Here is a 21,914-nt window from a genome sequence, read left to right as displayed (position 1 = left end):
CCGCCTGGCTCTGCCTCCCGAGTGCTGGGATTAAAGGCGTTCGCCACCACCGCCCGGCGAGCCACAGATTTTTATCATAAAATATGAGTAAGCCTGATACAGTAGGTAAGGCATTTTCACAACTTTCTAGCGTGTTCTACCTCCAAAATCTTTCCTCTTTATTATAGTGTGGTTATTGCTTTTCCCCTTCCAAAGGAAAATCACTAGAACAGAGCCACTGACACAAAACAACATTCAGAAGTTAAAATACTTTATTATTATAAACATTTTCAGAATATAAACTGATTTTGTGTGAAGACTCTGAAACTTTTAAAACTATATGTAAGATAAGATTATTATAATGTATTTCACTTTCCAACCCAGAAAATACTGCAAGTTAGATCTACAAAAGGATATCTAAATTGTTTCATAGAGAAAGCCAGTGAGCATAAAAATACGTGACTCAAAACTAAAACAAACCCAACCAAGAAACAGATTCCACAAAGTCTGTTAATCCTCCAATTTTAAATAAATGATCTCCCAAGGGAAAATAATTCCACTACCACAGCAATTTGGTGAATCAAAGCAGAGTCACTCTTTTCTTAAAGGGAAATTCTATCATATGTAAGAAAAATTAATAAAGCTTTTAGAAAATAGGAAAGTAATCTCCATGTTGGAAAGCAAGCATACTAAATTCCTCATGTTCACTTCGTTAGAAGTTGAAACTTCTGTCCACATAGGAAAGTGACATGAACATGAATGCATAGAACCAAGCTCCTCAGATGTTATTTCAGTTGAGCCTCAGGAGAACTGACTTAGGAGCTTCAAAATCCAAGGATAGACTGGTCCCAAAGCATCTCCTCCTCTGTCCTTTCTTCGCCTTGCTCCTTTTTCTCCTTTCTACGCTTACGGTCCTCTTTCTTAGAGGATACATCTCGGCCTTTTCTCTCTTTTCGGTTCTTAAGCTTTTCTGTACCGTCCTGTACAGTTTCTGTTTCTGCCTTTGTTTTCTTTCTTTGGATGTTCCTGTGTTTGTTTAAATCCATTTCCTCTGAACTCCTTTTCCTCTCGTGTTTGGGCCGCTCTTCCTCCTTTTCTCTGCTCTCCTCTAGATGTCTTTTCCTCTTCTGGTGCATTTGTCTATGACTGGCTTGAGGGTCAATGGTACTGTGCCCTGAGCTGAGATGCTTGTGAACTACAGATTCTACACTATATGAGCCACAGTTGTATTCTTGCTGACTAAGGTTGAAGGGGACTGGTTTTTCTGAGAAGCCGTCTCTGGTAAATTGACAGTAGCTCAGAGAGTCTAATCTCAGCTTTCCATGAGCTGGTAACCACTGGGGCAAGCGGTCTTCTGTCTGTGAACTACTGCATGATCTTGGGTAGGTATGGTTGGTTCCAGATGGGAGTCTTTGATCAAACATGCTATACCTGGGCCTGGAATCAAACTCTTCTCTGTACCCACAGCTTTCCAAATAGTCCCCTCTCATCCTTCTGAAACACGTCTTTGGCTCTAAGCCTCTGGCTTTCTGTACTTTAATATAATCTTCAAGTTCATCTTGAAAAGAGTCATATGACTTGTTTGAATGCTTCATTAGGTTGACCAAAAGGGATTCTCTATAGAAAAGATGGGAGAAAAAACCAAAAAATTATTTTGTTCTGAAAGCTTCATTGTTCTTAGAAAGGTTAAAATAACAAAAGGAAGACCAAATTAAAACCTACTTTAGCAAGTGCTAAATATTTTGGTACTATATATCAAAGAGTAGTATCAAAATGGTCAAATATCTCACAAACCATTCACAAATAACTTCACTATTCTTCTACATTGGGAGAAAAAGTATAAAAAGGGAGTTGACACATGGGATATTTTCATACAGCTGAAAATGTAAGGCAACAGGGATGTGTGAATCACATGTCTGTGGCAGTGGCCTGATCTCAATGTTAGATAATTTCTAAGGCTGTGATGACTCAGTTTCCTGTTATTATTGTTTTCTAAGACAAGTAACAGAACCACAATAAAGTAATTTAATCTTTAAAATCCTGTTTACTCAAATAAATGTATATACTTACCTGACTACAGTACTCTAAGGCTTACTAATAAAAGAATGTGATGTTTGTAAAGTGATTTAGTAATGCTGGAGATGATAAAATCAGCTACAAGATGAGAACTACTCTTAGGGATCGGGTGTGAGGGAGGATGAAGGAACAGAATAGAGTTCTGCGGCATCTGTATAGCACTTGGATTCCCCTCTATTACTTCTGACTGGTATAAAGGCATTCTAGAATGCCTTTTGGTTTGTTCTCTCCAAGAACAGTAAGTATGAGGTAGAAACAGAGAAGGAAAGTGGAGATGGACATAATAGGGACAGAACTCATGTAGAAACATTTCAGAATTAACTCACACATTACAGAATTTTTATTTGATTTTTTTTCTTGCTAGGAGGAACAGCAACTATTCCTGATTCTCTTTCTTTCCCCCACATCAAAATACATTTCCGGGGATTTATTTTCTCTATAAAATTAGGAGGTAGCAGCAAAACCCTATGTACAATTGAATATTTCTTCCCTTTAAAAAGTACAGTCCAGAGAGACACTGCAGCCACCGCCATGACCAGCAGCATGTGAAGACGCCGGTAAGCCACCAGCCATGTGGCAAGGTATAGATTTATGGAAATGGTCAATTTAAGCTATAAGAACAGTTAGCAAGAAGCCTGCCACGGCCATACAGTTTGTAAGCAATATAAGTCTCTGTGTTTACTTGGTTGGGTCTGAGCGGCTGTGGGACTGGTGGGTGACAAAGATTTGTCATGACTGTGGGCAAGGCAGGAAAACTCTAGCTACAAATGGCGCCCAACGTGTTGGCAAGAGTTTCCACCTAAAACCTGAGAAAAGATTTAGTTCTAAATCGGAACTAAAAACAGCTTCCTAATTGTCTCTCTCAAATGAGCAGCAGCTGCCGGTTTGAGCTACTGGCGGGTTCCTAGCATGTGCGCTTGACCTGCAGTATGGCGGGAATGAGGACTCTGCAAGTGGCACATTAAGCTGCATAGTGGATTTAGCTTTTGCTAGTACAAAACAAAAAAAGAGGTCTCTGGGCTACACGCTGCTTGGATAAAAGCATAGACCCACGATGGCTCCCAGAGCTGGCGGAAAACATACCACCGCCATGTTGGGAAGCTGAAATGGGCGGAGCCAGCAGCCACAGCGCCATTTCAGGCTTAAAAGGCTGCAGTTTAAAGCAATAGGCTCAAGGTAATATAAAAAATAAGCCACATAAAGATGGCTACCACACAGAGAATCTGGATTATGTTCTCTTTGATATTCGTAACTGAAGAAAAACATTTGATTACAAAAGCTGTTGAGTTATGCCAAAATGTATATTTTAAAGGTACCTTGACTTCAAAATTTGACTATAAGGATATGTTGCTTTGGAAAAGAGGCTCTGCTTTTGTTTCTACAGAAAGCCAGAGGCTATGGATTTGTTCCAGATTAAGATACATCAGGTTTGACCAGCCAAGACCACCTGAAAGGTCTCCGATGACACCATGGCCCAGAAGATCCAATATCCAGAATCGTTTCAAGGCAACTGGCTCAGACGATACGGTCTCATGGACTACTCCATGATCCTAAAATTTTCTTTGTGTCCCCATAAGATACAGCGCCCCCCTCCAGCAGGAAGTAGTAAGAGAAGCTACGCCCAAATTCCCAAATATACCAAGCTGACTTTGGAGATGTGTAAAAGTTAAAAACCTTCCTTTTAAAAAAAAAAGAAAGGGGAAGTGCTGTGGGATGGTCTATATGTCAAATTGCTCTGATTGGTCAATAAATAAAACACTGGTTGGCCAGTGGCCAGGCAGGAAGTAGGTGGGACAAGGAGAGAGGAGAATTCTGGGAAGTGGAAGGCTGATGTGGAGAGACACTGCAGCCACCGCCATGACCAGCAGCATGTGAAGACGCCGGTAAGCCACCAGCCATGTGGCAAGGTATAGATTTATGGAAATGGTCAATTTAAGCTATAAGAACAGTTAGCAAGAAGCCTGCCACGGCCATACAGTTTGTAAGCAATATAAGTCTCTGTGTTTACTTGGTTGGGTCTGAGCGGCTGTGGGACTGGCGGGTGACAAAGATTTGTCCTGACTGTGGGCAAGGCAGGAAAACTCTCTCCTTTGAACTTGTCTTTGTTTGGCATGTTGAGATTTTATTAAGAACCAAGGCCCATACAGGGTAGTCAGACTGAAGGGGAATAGGAAGTACATTTGCTTTCAGTCTCTGTATGTGGGTGAACATGAATGAACAAAGCAAATAATGAATCTGTATGATGTTCTTGACAATGGAAGAGTTTGGATGCAGCTCAATTCAGGAGATTAAAAGTGGAAAGTATAAATCTGGATACTTATTTTCTTAGAACTATGCCTGTATGTTCCTTGTAATGTCTTCTGTTATTCACAGGTACATTTAAGAGTGTTCCTCTTGAGGAGCAGTAGGTAGAAAAATTGAGGCAAATCAAAACAAGGCATTAATTTAGGCAAGAGAAGCCTTTACACAAACTGTAGAGCTATGGTCTTCATTGCAGACCAGCTTGTAAAAAAGAAATGTTTGCTATATTTTCTCTTTTGTCAAGGCAGAGAAATATTCATTTCTTATTCTTCTAGTAGAAGGGATGAGAAAGACGGACAAATTTATTAAGAAGAAATTATTTACATTTGCTTATAGGAGTCCGGCTCCAACCTGTTGAAGTGTTCTTGAGGGGGAGTAGTGAGGAATGAGGAAGTATTAGATAGAAATATAGACAGAGATGACCAGAAAGTCACAGACACAAGATATCTTTGGGAGGTCAATACCCAGTCACTTTGACTTTACTCATGATGGGCTTTTCATACATCAGCAAAGGGAGGGGCAAAAACTTATCCCTTTAAAGGTGGAGGTATAAAGTACCAGCAAATGTAGACCCTACAAAACACCTAGTAAACACACCCTTGGCCAAATTATCACATTATGCAACCCTGCTGTGCAAAGCAAGCTCAGACTTTCTGACCTTGAGTAAGGACTTACTAGGGAGCCCCTGTGGGCCCCCACAGTTACTTTATGTTCTTTTTCAAAAACAAAAAAAACTCAAAATTTTAGGATGTAAGGATAGCGAACTAGTAGTCTTGAAGCCAGCCAGAGAATTGAAGAGCTAAGTCTTGGGACACTTTCTAACCCTCTTCTCCTCTAACCCTCTAATCCACTGTGGTCATTTCTATCAGTGTCAATGAGAAGCATTTTCTTTGCTTCCATGATTTGTACATGTAACAGTCTTATTAAATAAGAAACACAGAGCCAAATGCAGAGTTAAAAGCCCAAGAGGTCAGAGCAGTAGCTAAGAGTTGATACTAAAAACCCTTTCCTACCCTTTGCTGCCACTGCTGTCCTTCTGCTCAGAAAGAGAGAGGCCTACTTCCTGTGTGTCTGTGTTTTTACTGACTTTCTGTTCTGCCTTCTTATTGTTCTGCCTTCTTATTGGTTGTAAACTCAACCACATGATGTCCTCGTCACTGCCTGTCTATACAGACCTCCGGTCTTCTATGGTTGGTATTGAGATTAAAGGCATGTATCTCCATACTGGTGGTGTCCTTGAACACACAGTGCTCTGCCTGTCATGTGATCAGGATTAAGGGCATGTGCTACCACTGCCAGATTTGTGCTATGGCTTGCTTTTAGCTCTGACCCCAGCACTTTTATTTATTAACATACAAATAAAATCACATTTCAGCACAAATAAAATATCACCATAATGATTAAAATCTTTTGTAATCAAAGTCCTTGCCTTACTCCTCTCTTATCTTGTTCCATTGTCCCATGTGACAGTGGACTGCACATGTCCAGGAGGGAACTCCCAATGCTTATCAAAGCAGCTCACTTAAAAGAAATCCCAGGGCCCTGGTGCATCCAACCCAATGGGATTTTTGTGATATATGTAAAAGTAGAAAATATTAGTGGTCATGACTCCATTTCAGATGTAAATATTACATATAGCACACACCACTTAGAAAACGTAATGAACATGTATCATGAAAACAGAGATTTGCAGTATAATTTGCCTACTCCACCTAACACATCATTAAACAAACTCTGCTTATGATTAGACTGTGGGAACATTGCAGGATAATTTTACTTGCTATGTAGAATCAAAGGAGATATAAACATTATCTTCCCTAAAACTTAATGACTACAAAGTGTGTCTATAAAGACATCAGACAATTCTTTATATGATATAGATATTGCCACAATTCAGTCTTTCTGGGGAAAATATATTTTACATAATGTAACTGAATCAGATACTGTACAAGGTGAATATATTCATTAAAGAACTCTCATCTTCAAAAAAAAAAAAAAAAAAAAAAAAAAGTACAGTCCAACAAAGCACTCCAGAGTCACAAATAAGCAGTGCTTATTCTGAAAACAGGAAAATGGTCTAACTGAAACCTATTTTGGTGAATTAGAAAAATTAGGTGCCATTTGAATTTGAAAAACATAAAAGCTCTGACTAGGATAGCAACAATAAACATGATGAAACAAAGGCATACTATGTTGATACTTCAGAAGAGCATGTATACAAACGGTCAATAAACACAGGAAAAGATGTTGCAGATCATTAGATATAAAATAAGTATGAATTCAAACCACAGTGAAAGATTGCTTCACATTCACTGGAATGACTGAAAGACTGACAGTGCTTGGTGAGGAACAACTGCAACCCTCACCTCTCAGGCAGGAATGGTAAAGGAGACAATCACTTGGAAAACAGTTCAGCAGCTACTTAACCAAGTTACATACACACCTATGTAATGACCTAGTCAAACCACTCAGAGGCATTTACCCCAAAGAGAAGGATATGTCTATACAAGACTTATATAAATATGAGTGTTCATAGTGGTTTATTTATTTATTTATTTATTTATTTATTTATTTATTTATTTATTTATTTTGTTTTTCGAGACAGGGTTTCTCTGCGTAGCTTTGCGCCTTTCCTGGAGCTCACTTGGTAGCCCAGGCTGGCCTCGAATTCACAGAGATCCGCCTGGCTCTGCCTCCCGAGTGCTGGGATTAAAGGCGTGCGCCACCACTGCCCGGCCTATAGTGGTTTTATTTTTAATAGCCCCAGAAAGGGAAAAAACAAAAACCACCTAAATGTAAACCAATAGGTAAAGCAACTGATGGTCTAACTACCTAACGGGAAAAACATCAGTGATAAAAGTAGAAACAGACCCAGCATCCACCCACTGACAACTGGACAAAGCAGAAGAACCCTGGAGAGACACTATTCCAAGTAAAACAAGCCAGTCCCTAAAGATTTCAGATGGCACATGTGAGTGAAACCTTACCGTTATCAGGCTGAGAACTTGATGGTGAAATGTGATCATATTCAACCATTAACTGCTTCAGTATTTCAGCACGAATGCTCCACAAAGTGAAGACTACAACAATCAGGGAGCTAAATCTCGGAGTAGAGAATTCATCTACTTTTTCTAATATTCAACTCTCATTCACCTGAAACCAAGCACAATTTTGTCACATAGATTAACGTTCATACCCAGGCAACCAACACAGATCATCAACAAAATACATCTTTATTGTTTTGCTGTAAGTCTGAAACTTTTTTTTAAACATATATTTTGTGTGTGTGTGTGCGCGCGCGCACAGAGGTGTATACACGTATAGAGGACAGAAGACAACTTGCATAAACCAGTTCTCCTTCCACCATGTTGGTTCTAGGAATCAAACTCAGGCTATCAGGCTCCAGAGGCAAGATTCTTTGCCCACTGAACCATCTTGTCAACTACTAAAAACTTAGCTTTTGTTTGTTTCATTTTTGAGACAGGGCCTCTCTACATGGCCCTGTTTGTCCTGGAACTTACTATATAGACCAAGCTGGCCTGAAACTCATAAAGATCTACCTGTCTTTGCCTCCCAAGTGCTGGGATTAAAGGTGTATACCATCTTGTCCAGTGAGCATTTTTTTTAAGCCCTGAAAAAACCATTTTGATTAAGGTATTGTATCTAGTATCATCCCTCTTGTCCACCATTCTGGTTTCTCCAGACTTCCTTAGTCCTGCAGGAGCTCCTCTTTCTAGTAACCTTAACCCCCTAGGGACCTCTTGGTGCTGACCCAGTATCTACCTAATTCTTCTCTACCACCTACCCATTTCAGCTATTCCTTCCAGTGCATCTCCATTCCTTTATGACACTCACTGACTTATAGACTCACTCTCTACTAGGGAGCTAGTGGCCACACTAGGCTGGATTTTCAGGTCAGAGCACTGCTCTGAGCATTCCTCTCATCAGAGAAGCTTCTTTCAGTAGATGAGAATCAGCACAGAGAAGTACAACTGAACAATGTGTGGAAAGTGACACTTTGGAGAACTCAGTCCTAAACACGATGTCTTCATTAAACTCCTATCTTTAAGGTTCAGGGATCAATGTGGAAGAGAAGCCAGAAAGACTGTAAGAGTCAGGGGTGAAGGAAGACTCCAGGGAAACTCCTTCTAGACAACAGCAGGACTGATGCACATAGGAATGCAGACTGTGGTAGCATGCACAAGATCTGCACAGGTTCAAGAAAGATGGGATCTCAGCCCTGAAAAGGGAAAGTGGACACAAAGTTCCACCCCTAACCAAGAAGCTAAATGTAACTGATACCTGCTAGGAAGGGGAAAATTAGTCTTCCTAATGGAGTGTCACTAGGTGTATCAACCACACTCCAGAGCAGGTCCCATGCCCAGGAGTACTTGGCCAACACAAAAAAAAGCCCATGTTTTTGGCATTTTTTTTTTTTTTTGGTCACACTTCTTTGTTTTGTTCTTATTCCCTTCTCTCTCTCTCTCTCTGTCACGCACACACACATACACACACACACACACACACAGAAAGAACACATGAAGTTGGGTGGGTAGGAAGGTAGGGAAGATATGGGAAAGGTTAAGGGAGGCGAAGAAGATGGTCAAACATAGTGTACTAAAATGTTTAAATGCATTATCACAATGGTGAGATGCTTCAGTGGGTAAAGGTGCTTGCCACCAAGCCTAAGGATCTAAGTTTGATAACTCATATGGTAGGAGAGAACTGACTTTGGCTGAGTTCAATTCTAACTTCCACATATTCACACCATGGCTTGCATGGCCCCCCACATTATGATGTTTGCTCAGTGGGTATATGTTTGTCACATAACTACAAAGACCCAAGAGTTCAAATCCCAAGAATGCATGTAAAGGCAGGTACACTAGCATGTGCCTATAATCTATTAATCCAAAAATTTATTACTATATTCAGAGTTTTAACCTGGTCAGAATGCTATCTAGCATTAAGAAAACAATAATAAATGCTATCAAGGACTTTGGGGGAGGTATGCATTGCTGGTAGGAATATAAGCCTGACCAGACACTATGGAAATGTGTATGAAGCTCTTAAAACAAAAAACACACAAAAAAAAACTAGGAACTACTGTATAACCTAGCTTTCCCACTTCTGGGTATTAACCTCTATGACTCAAGCCAACATATTTACTACAGCACTATCCACAATAGCCAGGTTACAGAATCAAGTTATCCATCAACAGATAGACGGATAAAGAAAATGTGGTATATACTGCACAACAGAATTTTATGCAGCCATAAAAAAAGAATGAAATGTTGTTGCTAAAAAATGGATGCAAACTAGAGATCATCATATCAAGTGAAATAAGCCAGGCTCCTGGGCAGATATGGTTTCTCTTATTTGTTGATCCTAGATTGGACATATAAAGGCACACACAAAAATATTTTTTTTTAAACATGTATTTTCTGGCCATTATTAGGCAGAATACAGCCATGTGAATAACTTCAGGTTAAAAAAAAAGAGCTCAAGTGCTGTATGGGGGTGCTATAAGCCCTCTTGCTGCTGGAATGATGCCACAGTTAAGACTTTAGTCATCACAGAACATGAAGAAGTAGGCCAGTGACTCAGAGCAAAAACAAAGATGCTCGGGTCTTCTCTAATCACATGATGAAGATGTCCTAACAGTCTTGTATTGTCTACCTCCAAACTCTTTTTTATTTTTATTTTTTATTTTTTTTATTTTTCGAGATAGGGTTTCTCTGTGTAGCTTTGCGTCTTTCCTGGGACTCACTTGGTAGCCCAGGCTGGCCTCGAACTCACAGAGATCTGCCTGGCTCTGCCTCCTGAGTGCTGGGATTAGAGGTGTGCGCCACCACCGCCCGGCTTACCTCCAAACTCTTATGAAAGAATATCTAAGAGAAAATGTGGTGGTAATCTAATTGTACTGAAATGTGATTTTGATTGTATGTTAATAAATAAAGTTGCCCAGGGTCAGAGCTATTAGAGCCATAGACAGAGTGTGGCGGTGGTGGCACACGCCTTTAATCCCATAGATCTCTGTGTGTTCAGGGATACAGCCAGCATTGGAGACATATGCCTTTAAGACCTAGGGGGCTGTACATTCAGACAGTGACGAGGCAGTCATGTGTTTGGGTTTACAACCAATGAGAAGGCAGAACAAAATACTATAAATAGACAAACAGACAGGAAATAGCTCTCTTTCGGGAAGCTGGCACCGCAGGCGGAAGGGTGAGATTTTAGCTCTGAGCTCTGACCTCTCGGCTTTCTCTTTTACATTGTTTCTGTGTTTCTTATTTAATAAGACGGTTGGTTACATCAATAAGAAAATGTCTCTGAATAAGCTTAAAACTGTCCATATAGTAATAACTAAAATGATGGTACAGGGAAAACCAAGAAATTAACATTTAAGAGTAAGATCATAAATTATTTTTCTTGAATCTATATTTATCTAAGTTGGCTATTACTTTAAAATCTAATTTACAAGCTAATTTAAAAATTTCAATACTGGGGCTGGAGAGATGGCTCAGTGGTCAAGAGCACTGACTACTCCTACAGAGGCCCTGAGTTCAATTCCCAGCAACCACATGGTGGCTCACAACCACCTGTAACGAGATCTGGTGCCCTCTTCTGGCCTTCAAGGACACATGCAGACAGAACACTGTATACCTAATAAATAAAAATAAATCTTAAAAAAAAAAGAGAAAAAAAAATTCAACACTGCACAAAGAATCAATAAAAGTTAAAAAAAATTTCAACTCAACTCAAATGTCAAAAACAACACTTTGATTACCTGATACGTTTCTAGAAAATTAGAATAAACACAGTTGGATGCCTGCTTTTACTTAATTAGCAAACAAGGCATTTTGCAGGTTTAAGAAACAGAGAGTCAAAGTGACTTGCCCAACAATTAATGGCAAAATTGAGACCTGACTCCAAGGCCCCTAAACCCAAAGCTAAGAAATATCTACAATCCTTTAATCTTTAAATTAAAAAAACTTTAATCTCAACTACATATGAACTATGATGTAGTTTCAGACAGATAACCAATGGATAAAACCAGATGAGGTGGTTGGCAAGCTGGCTCAGTAAAGGGCACTTAGGGCCAAGCCCAGTCACCTATGTCTGATCCCTGGGAACAAGAAGAAAGGTGAAAACTGACTCCAAGTTGTCCCCCAGCTTCCCTCAGTGCTGTGGCAGGTATACACCTACATGCAAAATAAATATGTACGTGTATGTGGGAACCACTTAGATGAGGTCTTTAAAAACAGCACAACTGACTTTTATGTTTCATTAAAATAAAGTGCCTAGTACTTTTGCATCTAAAATACCAAGCTAGAGAGATGAAGTTTATCCAGGTCTCTGAACATTAAGAGACCAGAGTAGGAAAAGATTATTATACACAGATAGTAGTGCTTAATGGCTATCCCCTGCCCACCGCCGCTGCCAGGACACTATTATACATACAATGGTGGAAGAATGGAAGCCACACCATCTAAGGGAAAACACTGGACAGGGACTCAGACTTCATGTACAGCAGTGGTTCTCAAACTTCATAATGCTTCGAACCTTTATACAGTTGCTCATTGTTGTGGTGACCCCCAACCATAAAATTATTTTCGTTGCTACTTGTGTAATTTAGTTACTGTTGTGAATCATAATGTAAATTTATCTGTTTTCTAATGGTCCTAGGTGACCTCTGTGAAAAAAAGAGGGGGGGGTCTTGACCCACAGGTTGAGACCCACTAATGTACAGGCATATTCCCATCTGCGACTAGCTGAGAGTCACAACTCATCTGGGTCAGTATCTTCATCTATGACCTACTGGCAAGCCCACCAAACAGTTCACAGCTCTTTTTCCATGATGTGAAGCCTCTACTTAAAAGGCTATCAAAGTAGTATCACCTTTACTGTAGTGGAAGCCACTGATGAGGTGGCTTCAGCAGAAGAGTATGAGGGGGTGAACTTTAGAGTTAGAAGGATCTGAGTTTGAGTTTAAACTCTAATTATCCAAATATGTCAGCACATTACTTCTTTTCTGAGTCAGTGTCTTTATCCATCTAAAGGACAATAACATCTACCACATAGGGTTCTTAAAAGAATTAAGTAAAATGGCATGGATGAGGTTTATCTGCTACTTTTTTTGTTGTTGTTTGAGACAGGGTTTCTCTGTATAACAGTCCTGGCTATCTTGGAACTCACTTTGTAGACCAGGTTGACCTTGAACTCACTGAGATCTGCCTGTCTCTGCCTCTTAAGTGCAGGAATTAAAGGCATGCGCCACCACGCACTGCCTGTTTTATCTACGTTTAAAAGCTTCCAAAAGATACAGTCTTTTTATTTTCAACCTACCTCATAATGAAAAATCTTTGATCATTCAAACAGCAACACCACTCCACAGATGTCTTTTATAAAAACCTGTCTGAATTCATTCCTGGTATCTACAGAGAAAATAGGCTGTTGTGTTTTCAATCTTCAGTTGCCAATATCATTTCATATACTATACTGTCAAATTTAAAGCATTTCTCCAACTGCTCTTAACAAGGTGGGTGGGGGGGGGGGGTATACAGATAAATTTGTAATAGCTTTTTGCTCATGAGAATGTCAATTTTAACATGAAAATGTTATGCAAGCCTAATATTTAATATGGTAATTTTCTTTCAAACTTAAAAAATAAATTACACTTGTTTATTGTGTGTGTTGGGTGTACATGCCAGAGCAGGTGTGTGGAAATCAGGGTATATAACTAGCTGGTGTCAGTTCTTTCTCCTTCTACCAGGTGGCTTCCAGGGATTGAACTCAGGCCCTCAGACTTGGAGGTGCAAATCTTTATCCACTGAGCCATCTTCAGGCCTCCTTGCCTCAGCCTCATGAGTACTCGTAATTATAGACGTGTACTATCCCACCTGGATGTAACATTTTCCTGTGGTCCAGAAAACATCACTCTAAATGAGAAGGTACCTGGAAACCAATGATTAGGCTCTATGGAAGTGGGCTGGGGCACAATATTGAAATATGGACTAAGATACTGAACCTGGGCACTTTTTGGTAGCAAACAATCTGAATAAATGAAATAAATTTATTAGTCACTGATTCTAACTTCAGTGAGCCCTCCGCATATCCCTGTGGTCCAAATTCTTGGATTTAATCAACTACTGATTAAAAAAGAACATGTTCATAGAGAGTGAGAGAACTTATTTTCCCTGTCATCATTCCCTAAACAATATAGTTTAACAACTATTTACCTAACATTTACACTGTACTGGGTCACTGGACATTTCAAGTAATCTGGAGATGACTCAAGTGTATAGGAGAATGTATAAAGGCTATGTACAACTACACTAAGACTTGAACATTTGTATATTTTGTTAAACAAGAGGTAGGGAGTCTGGAATCAATTTCCTGCAGATAATTAAATTCGACTGTATACCACTAATGTTCTACAAAAATCACAGGGAGGAACCACAAACCCTGTTCACCTGTGGCAGGCAACCTTCTCCTACAGTTGGTAAAAATGTGACCAAATTAATTTCATCAAAAATGCAAAGCCATACAAATTCCTCAGGCTAGTCATGTTGTATATTAACTTTTAGGACTTGGGCTAACTTTTCCTTCTTCATAGTAAATCTTGCCTCACTATATTTACATGGTCTACAGTTCAATCTCAAGTACCTAACTATTGAAATTTATTTTACACATGCTAACCAGTTTATGAGCAGGACTTTGCTACAGTTTGACAAAGCCCATATTGGAAACTATGCCCAGCACAAGTTAGGTGAGGCCTAATGGGAAGTATTTAGGTCATGGGGTCATCAACTTAAGATTGGATTAATGCCAGTTATAAGAACTTGAAGCTGCAAGTTTAATTTTTCTCCACACGAAGACTCTTGCCTTCCTTCATTAAGATGGCTTTCACCAGAGGCTGGCATCTTAAAATAGGAATCACCAGACTCTAGAACTGAGAAATCTTTTTAAATAGTGTGGTATTTGGTTATATCAACATGAAACAACTAAAGACAAATGCCAATTATTTAATACCAAAACTGTACTTTATATGCAGGTATTCATTTCTGTTGTTTGAGATGCAGTCTCATCATTTAGCTATTGATAACGTGGAACTATTTAGGACAGGCTAGCCTCAAACTTCAGAACTTCCTGTCTTTGCCTCCTGAGTGCTAGGATTATGGTTATATGCTAAAATGCTGCCTTTTATGTAGTTACTTAAATTGGAAAAGTGGTGTTATGAAGAAATGTCCATGGTATAGTAAAAGAAAAATGTATATACTTCCAATTTTAATATCAACAACCCAATATATACAAGCAAAAAAAAAAAAAAAAAAAAAAAAAAAAAAAAAAAAAAAACACATTTAAGGGAGGAATTACTGTAGCTGTGTCATGATTCATTCACTTCCTTCCCCAGGGATGGGGGGTAATGGTAGAAGGTAGGTAGCACCTAGATCTGAGCAAAGCCCTGAATGGTATTTGCTCGGAGGAAACTCATCTTTAAAATTCCCTTTTAAGATATTCTTGGCCAGCTGGGCGGTGGTGGTGCATGCCTTTAATCCCAGCACTCGGGAGGCAGAGCTAGGTGGATTTCCGTGAGTTCGAGACCAGCCTGATCCAGGACAGGCACCAAAACACAGAGAAACCCTATCTCAAAACAAAACAAAACAACAAAAAACCTTGGCCAAGGATTACTAAAAGTAAACATGGCCCATCTCTAGGAGATATAGAACCCCGAAGAATGCCATAAAAGCTATATAACTCCCTAAGGCACATGGATATATTCACAACCTGTGTGAAATGAACCAGTGAATCTCACTTAGAAACTATCCATTACTTTGGGCCAAAGATAAAAGTTTGAAATATCTTTCACTTCCCAGATACCACTTTATTTCATTTGGGTTTCTAAATGAACTTATCTTTGAAATACTTACTCATTCTTGATACTGTCTAATACTGCTGACTCATGGAAGCTGATTTGGTTCAATCTTTTTTTTTTTTTGAAATGTATACGTCCTGTATTATCAATTTGCTTTTGCAACCTTGGAAGGAGCTTCCCACCCCCCAATCTTCACTCAACCTTGACAGATTTTAATTAATTAATTATGCTTTGTTGAGGTGGAACTAAGCCATGACATAGGTGCTAGGAACTGAATCCAAGTCCTCTATGAGTAGCCAGTACTCTTAACCTCTGAGCCATTACAATGAACTCTTTTGCCTTTAAAAAGTTGTATCTTGCTGGGCAGTGGTGGAACACACCTTTAATCCCAGCACTTGGGAGGTAGAGCCAGGTCTAACTCTGTGAGTTCTAAAGAGCGAGATCCAAGACAGGCACCAAAACTACACAGAGAAACCCTGTCTCGAAAACAAACAAACAAAACAATATAACAAAAAAAAAAGTTGTATCTAGTGCCTATCTAAGTGTGAATGTAAATTGGTGAAGGCACTTGCCACTAAGCCTGATGATCTGAATTCTATCCACATCCACATCATGGAAACAGAGATTTGGTTCAATCTTGTTAGCTATATTTTATTGAAAATAACTAGATATAAAGCAAAGGACAATCAGACTGCAACCCATAAATCCAGGGAAGCTATCTAGCAGGGGGGACCCTAGGATGGCAGTGGCTTATAATAAGTTTTGGTTTTGCCCAGTCACTGGGCAAGCTTTAGTGAATGAAACATTTCACTATTAGGATAAAGAATTTGTACTGTATCAAGCTGATGAAAATGCTGGCCATAATTTTAGGAGGGGAGGCTAAAATCTTTTTAGAGTATGGATTAGCCTATAGAAAAATGTCTGCCATAACTCAAACAGTGAAGAGGAAGATGTATTGGAATCTCACTTACACAACTTAAGTAAAACATAGCTCTCTGAACAGATGAATATAGGTTTCTTCTGTATCCCAGAATCTAATCAAATTTATAATTCAGCTATCATTTGGCTTAAAAGGGCTTACTGGGAAATGTTATCATTTTTACTATTTTCGACAGGGAAAATATTTTACTGTTTAAAATAACCCTGGACTTTGGAATTATAACCTGTTTTTAAGTTCAAGCTATCTATGTATTATTTCTCCTGCAGTTGTACATAAAATGTTTTTATATTTAAAAAAAAGGACAAAAAAATTTTTTTTGAGAGGGTACTTGTTAGGGAAGCTCCAGTGGGGTTCCAAGGGGGAATAAGAGGACGATATGATCAAAACATGTTGCATATATGTATGAAGTTCTAAAGAAATAAATAAAAATTCTATTAAAAACAAACAAAAAACTCAAAAAAAAAACAAACCCCCAAAACTGGAAAAGCATACCTTGAATGGGGTTTGTTACATATATCTGTACTACAGTTTTAACTTTTGCAAAAATGAAAAACTCTGTACTTATGCTGGTTATCTTTAAGCCTGACTTCGGCACCAGTATGTAGGTTTAAAAGGCTTGCTTTAAAATGTGTGCTCAAAGAACTGTTAAGTCAGAAACATTTTAGAAACTTGAATATACTGTCTTGCAATTATTTTGAATTGTTTAAAAATATGTAGTTTAGCTACATTTGACTGTAAAGTCAGTAAGGTCTCCAGCATCGGAGCAGGCCAGGCGATCTTGTGAGTTCGAGCAGCTGGCACAAGTGAGCTCCAGGAAAGGGCAAAGCTACACAGAGAAACCCTGTCTGGGGGGGCGGGGGGGAAGTCAGTAAGGTCAAAAGGTTTCCACAACTTCCCTTGATTCCAAATCAGTGCACACAAACTGACTGTAATGATACTGACTCTTCTTGAGACAGGATCTCACTGTGTTCAAGTCAGCCCCAAACTCCTGGACTCATGTGATCCTATTAATCAGCTTCCTGCTTAAAAAAGGTTTTACTGGTCCTATTTTGAAAGTGAGAATGGAACTGTAATGACTGAAGCAGAATAATTCTTTTGTAACTTCTGAAGAGGTGTCCTAACATGGCCTTAAACAGACCTGCACATACACATTAAGGTCCAAGCATCACCTTTTTGTCTACCAGCGTAACTGGAAACTAGTTTAATAACTATTCAAATAATTTCTTTTTCTAAGACAGGGTCTCACAGTGCAGCCCAGGCCAGCCTTAGACTCCTGAACCTCCTGCCTCAGTCTTTGAACTGTGTTACATGCCCAGTCCAACTTTTTTAGGGGGTGGGAGTAGGTGGGAGGCAGTCTATGTAGATCAAACTGGCCTAAAACTCAAGAGATCTATTTGCCTCTGCCTTCTTAGTGTTGGCACCACACCTGGCTCTAGCCTACCTTTTATAACTATCAAAAATAAATAAAATATATTGAGTTCTAAACCAGGAACAGTAGTGTACTCCTATAATCCCAACACTTGCAAGATGAGATGATTGGCAAGGAATTCCAAAGGCCTGTAAAAGTGACTAGGTAACTTTTTAAACAGTCGTATCTTTGATCTTAACTCAAGATTTTTGGATGCCATCAGATGGCCATTAAGAGTACAAACTTGCATGTTCTATGATTACTGTCCCAGCACACAGCCACACCATGGAAGGAATACAACCAACAGACTGCTAAAATCAGCCCTAAATTGTGTATCTAATCTACACAGGCCTTCAGAGTTTGGTTAGTGTAGGGTTCCTCAACCTTGACAATACTGTTGTTCTAGGTAGAATAATTCTGTTGCGTATGTGGGGGTTGTCTAGTGTATTTTAGAGTGTTTGTGGCATCTCTGTCCTATACCAAATAGATTACCTATAGCATTTGCTGACCATATTCTTCTGTCCAGTGGCAACAAGCAACGTCTCTAGACCTTGCCAAATGGAGGATGGGGAGCTTGGGACAGACATATCGTTGGTTGAGAACCACTGGGCTAGTCCAATTACCTCATTCAGTAAATGACATAACCCCAAACTAAAAAGTACAGGACTTTCTCAGGGTCATATACTTGTAGAGAAACTAGCAATAAAACCTATTCTTGGTGAAGACTCCTATCTCACTAGTCTCATTTTTACCACCTGTAAGTAGTACAGAGGTTATTGCTAAATGAATTATCACTTGGTCTTTCACACATATTAGAATCATTGAAAGGAAAGTAGATGTGGAAACTGGCAGAAAAGCTGGTCTTGTTTTCCCATGAAGAGCTGATTCTAAATCATCCTGTGATCTGACTTTAGAACTAAAAAGAACTGAAGTGTTGACACCTATAATCTGTCCAGACATACTTGGTGATAGGCAGGAAGTTTTAAAGGCAAAAAAGAAAAATCAGATTAAAAAAAAAAAAAACAAAAAACCTGTCAGGATATTGTAGGCTGACTGAATATATTTATTTTATTGTAATAACTTTCCAGTAACATCTGTACTGAATGGAAGTGTTCATAAAAAAGTTTTAAGGATAATACTGTTTTACTTCTGTGCCACTTCTCTAAAGTGAACTGTGTAAAAAAAGGAAATAAAACAGATAGGAAGAAAGTTACTTTCAGTGTTATGTTTACAGATATTCTAGAAAAATGGGATCTAAATTATCCTGCAATATTCCGGCTTCTATTATCTTTCATGCTGAAGACAAGGAACACTATAAGACAACACAGCAAGTACTAAAGATGTTTCTCTGTTTCTGGGCGTTTTACTGAAATCTTCTGCAGTGGGTATCAGGTGCCACGATATAAAATTATTTCCAAAACTGCTCTAAAGAGCTATTTCACAGGTCCAGGCTGTCTGCAGGTGTCAGTACCCACAAGAACCCCTATTTCTACTGGGATAGTCGCCAGCTTTTTGTACTTTGGTAAATGTGTTGGTGAGACTAGACTATCAAAACTCTCCAAACCTCCATCCTTATAAAGTGACTTAACCATAGTTGAACACGGTCCCTAGCAGCCTACAAGTCCCCAGCCCCTCAAGTTTACTGTTTATTTCAGCCCTCACCTGATGACGGGTCTCTGGACTCTTGTGTTTGTGATGCTCAGGGCCTCAGGGTTCTACCCATAGTAGAGACCACTCTAAGTTATTTACTTTAAAAGGCTTATCATCCTACCCCCCCACACACACCCCATTTCTTTCCCCCCTGAGGTAGTGTCTCACTATGTAGTTCTGGCTGGCCAGGAACTCTCTTTAGACCAGGGCGGCCTTTGCCTCTCCAGTGCCGGGGATTAAAGGCCGGCAGCACCACACCCAGCAAAGGCTCTTTCCTGTCATTTTAACCTTAGTTCCCACGCCTCGCCAGTGTCTTCCATCGACCACAAAATCAGCTCTTGGAAATGTATTAGGATAGCAGAGGCGCCTTCCCGGTGTGTGGGAGAGGACCGGCGCCCGACTCCCCGAATTCCCAGACGGCAGCAGGAGCAGGGACTGACCCTTTGCCACTTTGCCACCTCTCCTTACACGCTCTCCTTTTTCGCCAAGGCCCCCCGGAGTCACCCCGGAGCAACGGAGAACACGGCTCAGCTCGGCCACCGGCGGCCGGTGGGGGGGGGGGGTCTGGGTTCAAATCCTGTCTCTCACCGCTCTCACGTTGGTCAGGGCCCTCTACCACTCGAGCCGCTAACGTCAAGGTACGTTTGTGCTTTTTTTTTTTTTTTTTTAACGTGTCTTCCGGGGTCTCCAGAGGCCGAGACCAGTGTCGGGGGGCGAGCGAGCCCCTCCACCTCCCCTCTCCTCTCCCCCTGAGCAAACGTTCATCAGCCCGGGCGCTCGCACGCTCTCCTTCCCCCGAACTCGCTCAGGGGGCCTGCCGGGAAGCCGCCTCTCCACACGCCACTCCCCCACAGCGAGGCCGCCCTCTCCGGGGCTCGCTTCACCGACGGGGCTGTCCTCACGGACCCCCGCGTCCCTCGGCCGGGCCGGGCTGTCCTCCCGGCCACCCCCGGGCCCTCGGCTTCCTTCGCCAGGGAGAGAGAGAGAGAGAGAGGCGCTCCGAGGGCCGCGCCCGCCCGGGCCGTCCGCCATTCCGCAGGCGGGGCGTCCGTCCCGTCCGTCCGTGCGGCCGTCCCGCCGTCCCGGGGCCGCGGGAGTGGAGGGCTGGAGCTCGGGCCGCCCCCGCCGCCGGGCGGGAACTCACCTTCTCCGAGGCAGGGGCGGGCGTCTACAACTACCGTCCCCCTCCCCGCCAACAACGCCGGCCGGGCGGGGCAGAGGCTGCGGTGGAGGTGGCGGAGAGGCAGGGACGCCGCTGCCGCCGCCGCCGCCGCCTCCGCCGCAGAGCAGGCGGGGTGGGGGTGGGGGTGGGGGGAGGAGACCTAACTTCCTGAGGGGAAGTCGCCGCCACCACCCGCGGCTGACTGGACGGCGCCAGCGCCATGGCGGCGGGGCGCGCCGGCGCGCGTGCGCAGCAGCGGCGGGGGGTGGCCGGGCCGCCGGCCGCTCCCTGGCCCCGCCCTCCATGTTGGCTCCGCCCCTCCCGCCATTTGGGACTCCAACCGGCTCTGGTTCCTGAGAGCCGCGTGTGTGTGTGTGTGTGTGTGTGTGTGTGTGTGTGTGTGTGTGTGTGTGTGTGTGTGTGTGTGTGTGTGTGTGTGTGTGTGTGTGTGTGTGTGTGTTGTGTGTGTGTGTGTGTGTGTGTGTGTGTGTGTGTGTGTGTTGTGTGTTGTGTGTGTGTTGTGTGTGTGTGTGTGTGTGTGTGTGTGTGGTTGTGTGTGTGTGTGTGTGTGTGTGTGTGTGGTGTGTGTGGTGTGTGTGTGGTGTGTGTGTGTGTGTGTGTGTGTGTGTGTGTCCCCTTCCTTCTGGTCACAGCTCCCCCCGGAGAGCCAGAGTGAGTCTGAAGTGTAGGTGTCTAAAAAATGCACACCTGCTTTTTCTCTTTCTTGTTGTTATGCTTTTTTTTTTTTTTTTTTTTGTTTTTCGAGACAGGGTTTCACTGTGTAGCTTTGCGCCTGTCCTGGAACTCACTCTGTAGCCCAGGCTGGCCTCGAACTCACAGAGATCCGCCTGCCTCTGCCTCCCGGGTGCTGGGATTAAAGGCGTGCGCCACCACTGCCTGGCGTTGTTATGTTCTTAATAGTAAAGTGAGTGAGGCACAGTCCCTGCTCATGGTACCTTGCCAGTATAGTTCACAAATTCCCTCTTTCCCTGTCAGGTTATGCCTGTAGGAGCATGGTACTCTTCAACGCACACACGGTATGATTATATCCAGCCACCCTGCCTCTGGATCAGGATATTTGTATGCACTTACTTTCCTAAAATATGTGCTCCTATCATGTAAATACAACATTTCACACAAACACTGCCGAAGTATGTTTAGTTTTCTTTACGTTTTAACTATTTTGTGTGGAATGGAGTGAGGGTGGGGCTCCTTGTACCAGATGCACCCCAGAGGTCGAACTCAGGTCCTGGGGCTTGGCCCCAATCTCCTTTACACAGAGAACCATGTGTAGGATAGGGTCTCACTTTGGCCCATGCGGGTGGGTCCCAAACTAGTGACTAAAGGGTTAATCACCTAACAGCCTCAGGTGGACTGAGAAGCTCAGCGTTGACTCAGGAAGCTTCTGATGAGGCAGCTTCTGATAAGGATCCCCCGTGTACCACTTCCTGACTTCAGGGGAACTGACCTGCGGAAGGAATCTCCCATCCCCCAAACTCCCAACTTCCTGTGGTACAAGACC

The 21,914-nt window shown here is 41.7% G+C and overlaps 1 protein-coding gene across 1 annotated transcript; it reads right to left on the bottom strand.

The window, feature by feature from the left end:
- Positions 1-316: 316 nt before the first annotated feature.
- On the bottom strand, positions 317-20,539 carry Krcc1 (lysine rich coiled-coil 1). The gene is made up of 3 exons (XM_028860217.2): positions 20,375-20,539; positions 7,344-7,509; positions 317-1,596 (listed from the first exon to the last, which is right to left on the bottom strand). Exon 3 carries the CDS (start codon positions 1,572-1,574, stop codon positions 804-806), a length of 771 nt encoding a protein of 256 aa, XP_028716050.1. The 5' UTR covers positions 1,575-1,596; positions 7,344-7,509; positions 20,375-20,539; the 3' UTR covers positions 317-803.
- Between the last annotated feature and the right edge of the window lie 1,375 nt (positions 20,540-21,914).

Source organism: Peromyscus leucopus, chromosome 3, assembly GCF_004664715.2.
Source record: "Peromyscus leucopus breed LL Stock chromosome 3, UCI_PerLeu_2.1, whole genome shotgun sequence".
Classification (NCBI taxonomy): Eukaryota; Metazoa; Chordata; class Mammalia; order Rodentia; family Cricetidae; genus Peromyscus; species Peromyscus leucopus.
The sequence above is the reverse complement of the archived record's forward strand: the minus strand, read 5'-3'. Positions and strand labels throughout refer to the sequence as shown.

Bases quoted from the DNA above. Each gene is read 5' to 3' on its own strand.
- Krcc1 (XM_028860217.2), bottom strand. From the start codon at position 1,574: ATGAAGCATTCAAACAAGTCATATGACTCTTTTCAAGATGAACTTGAA.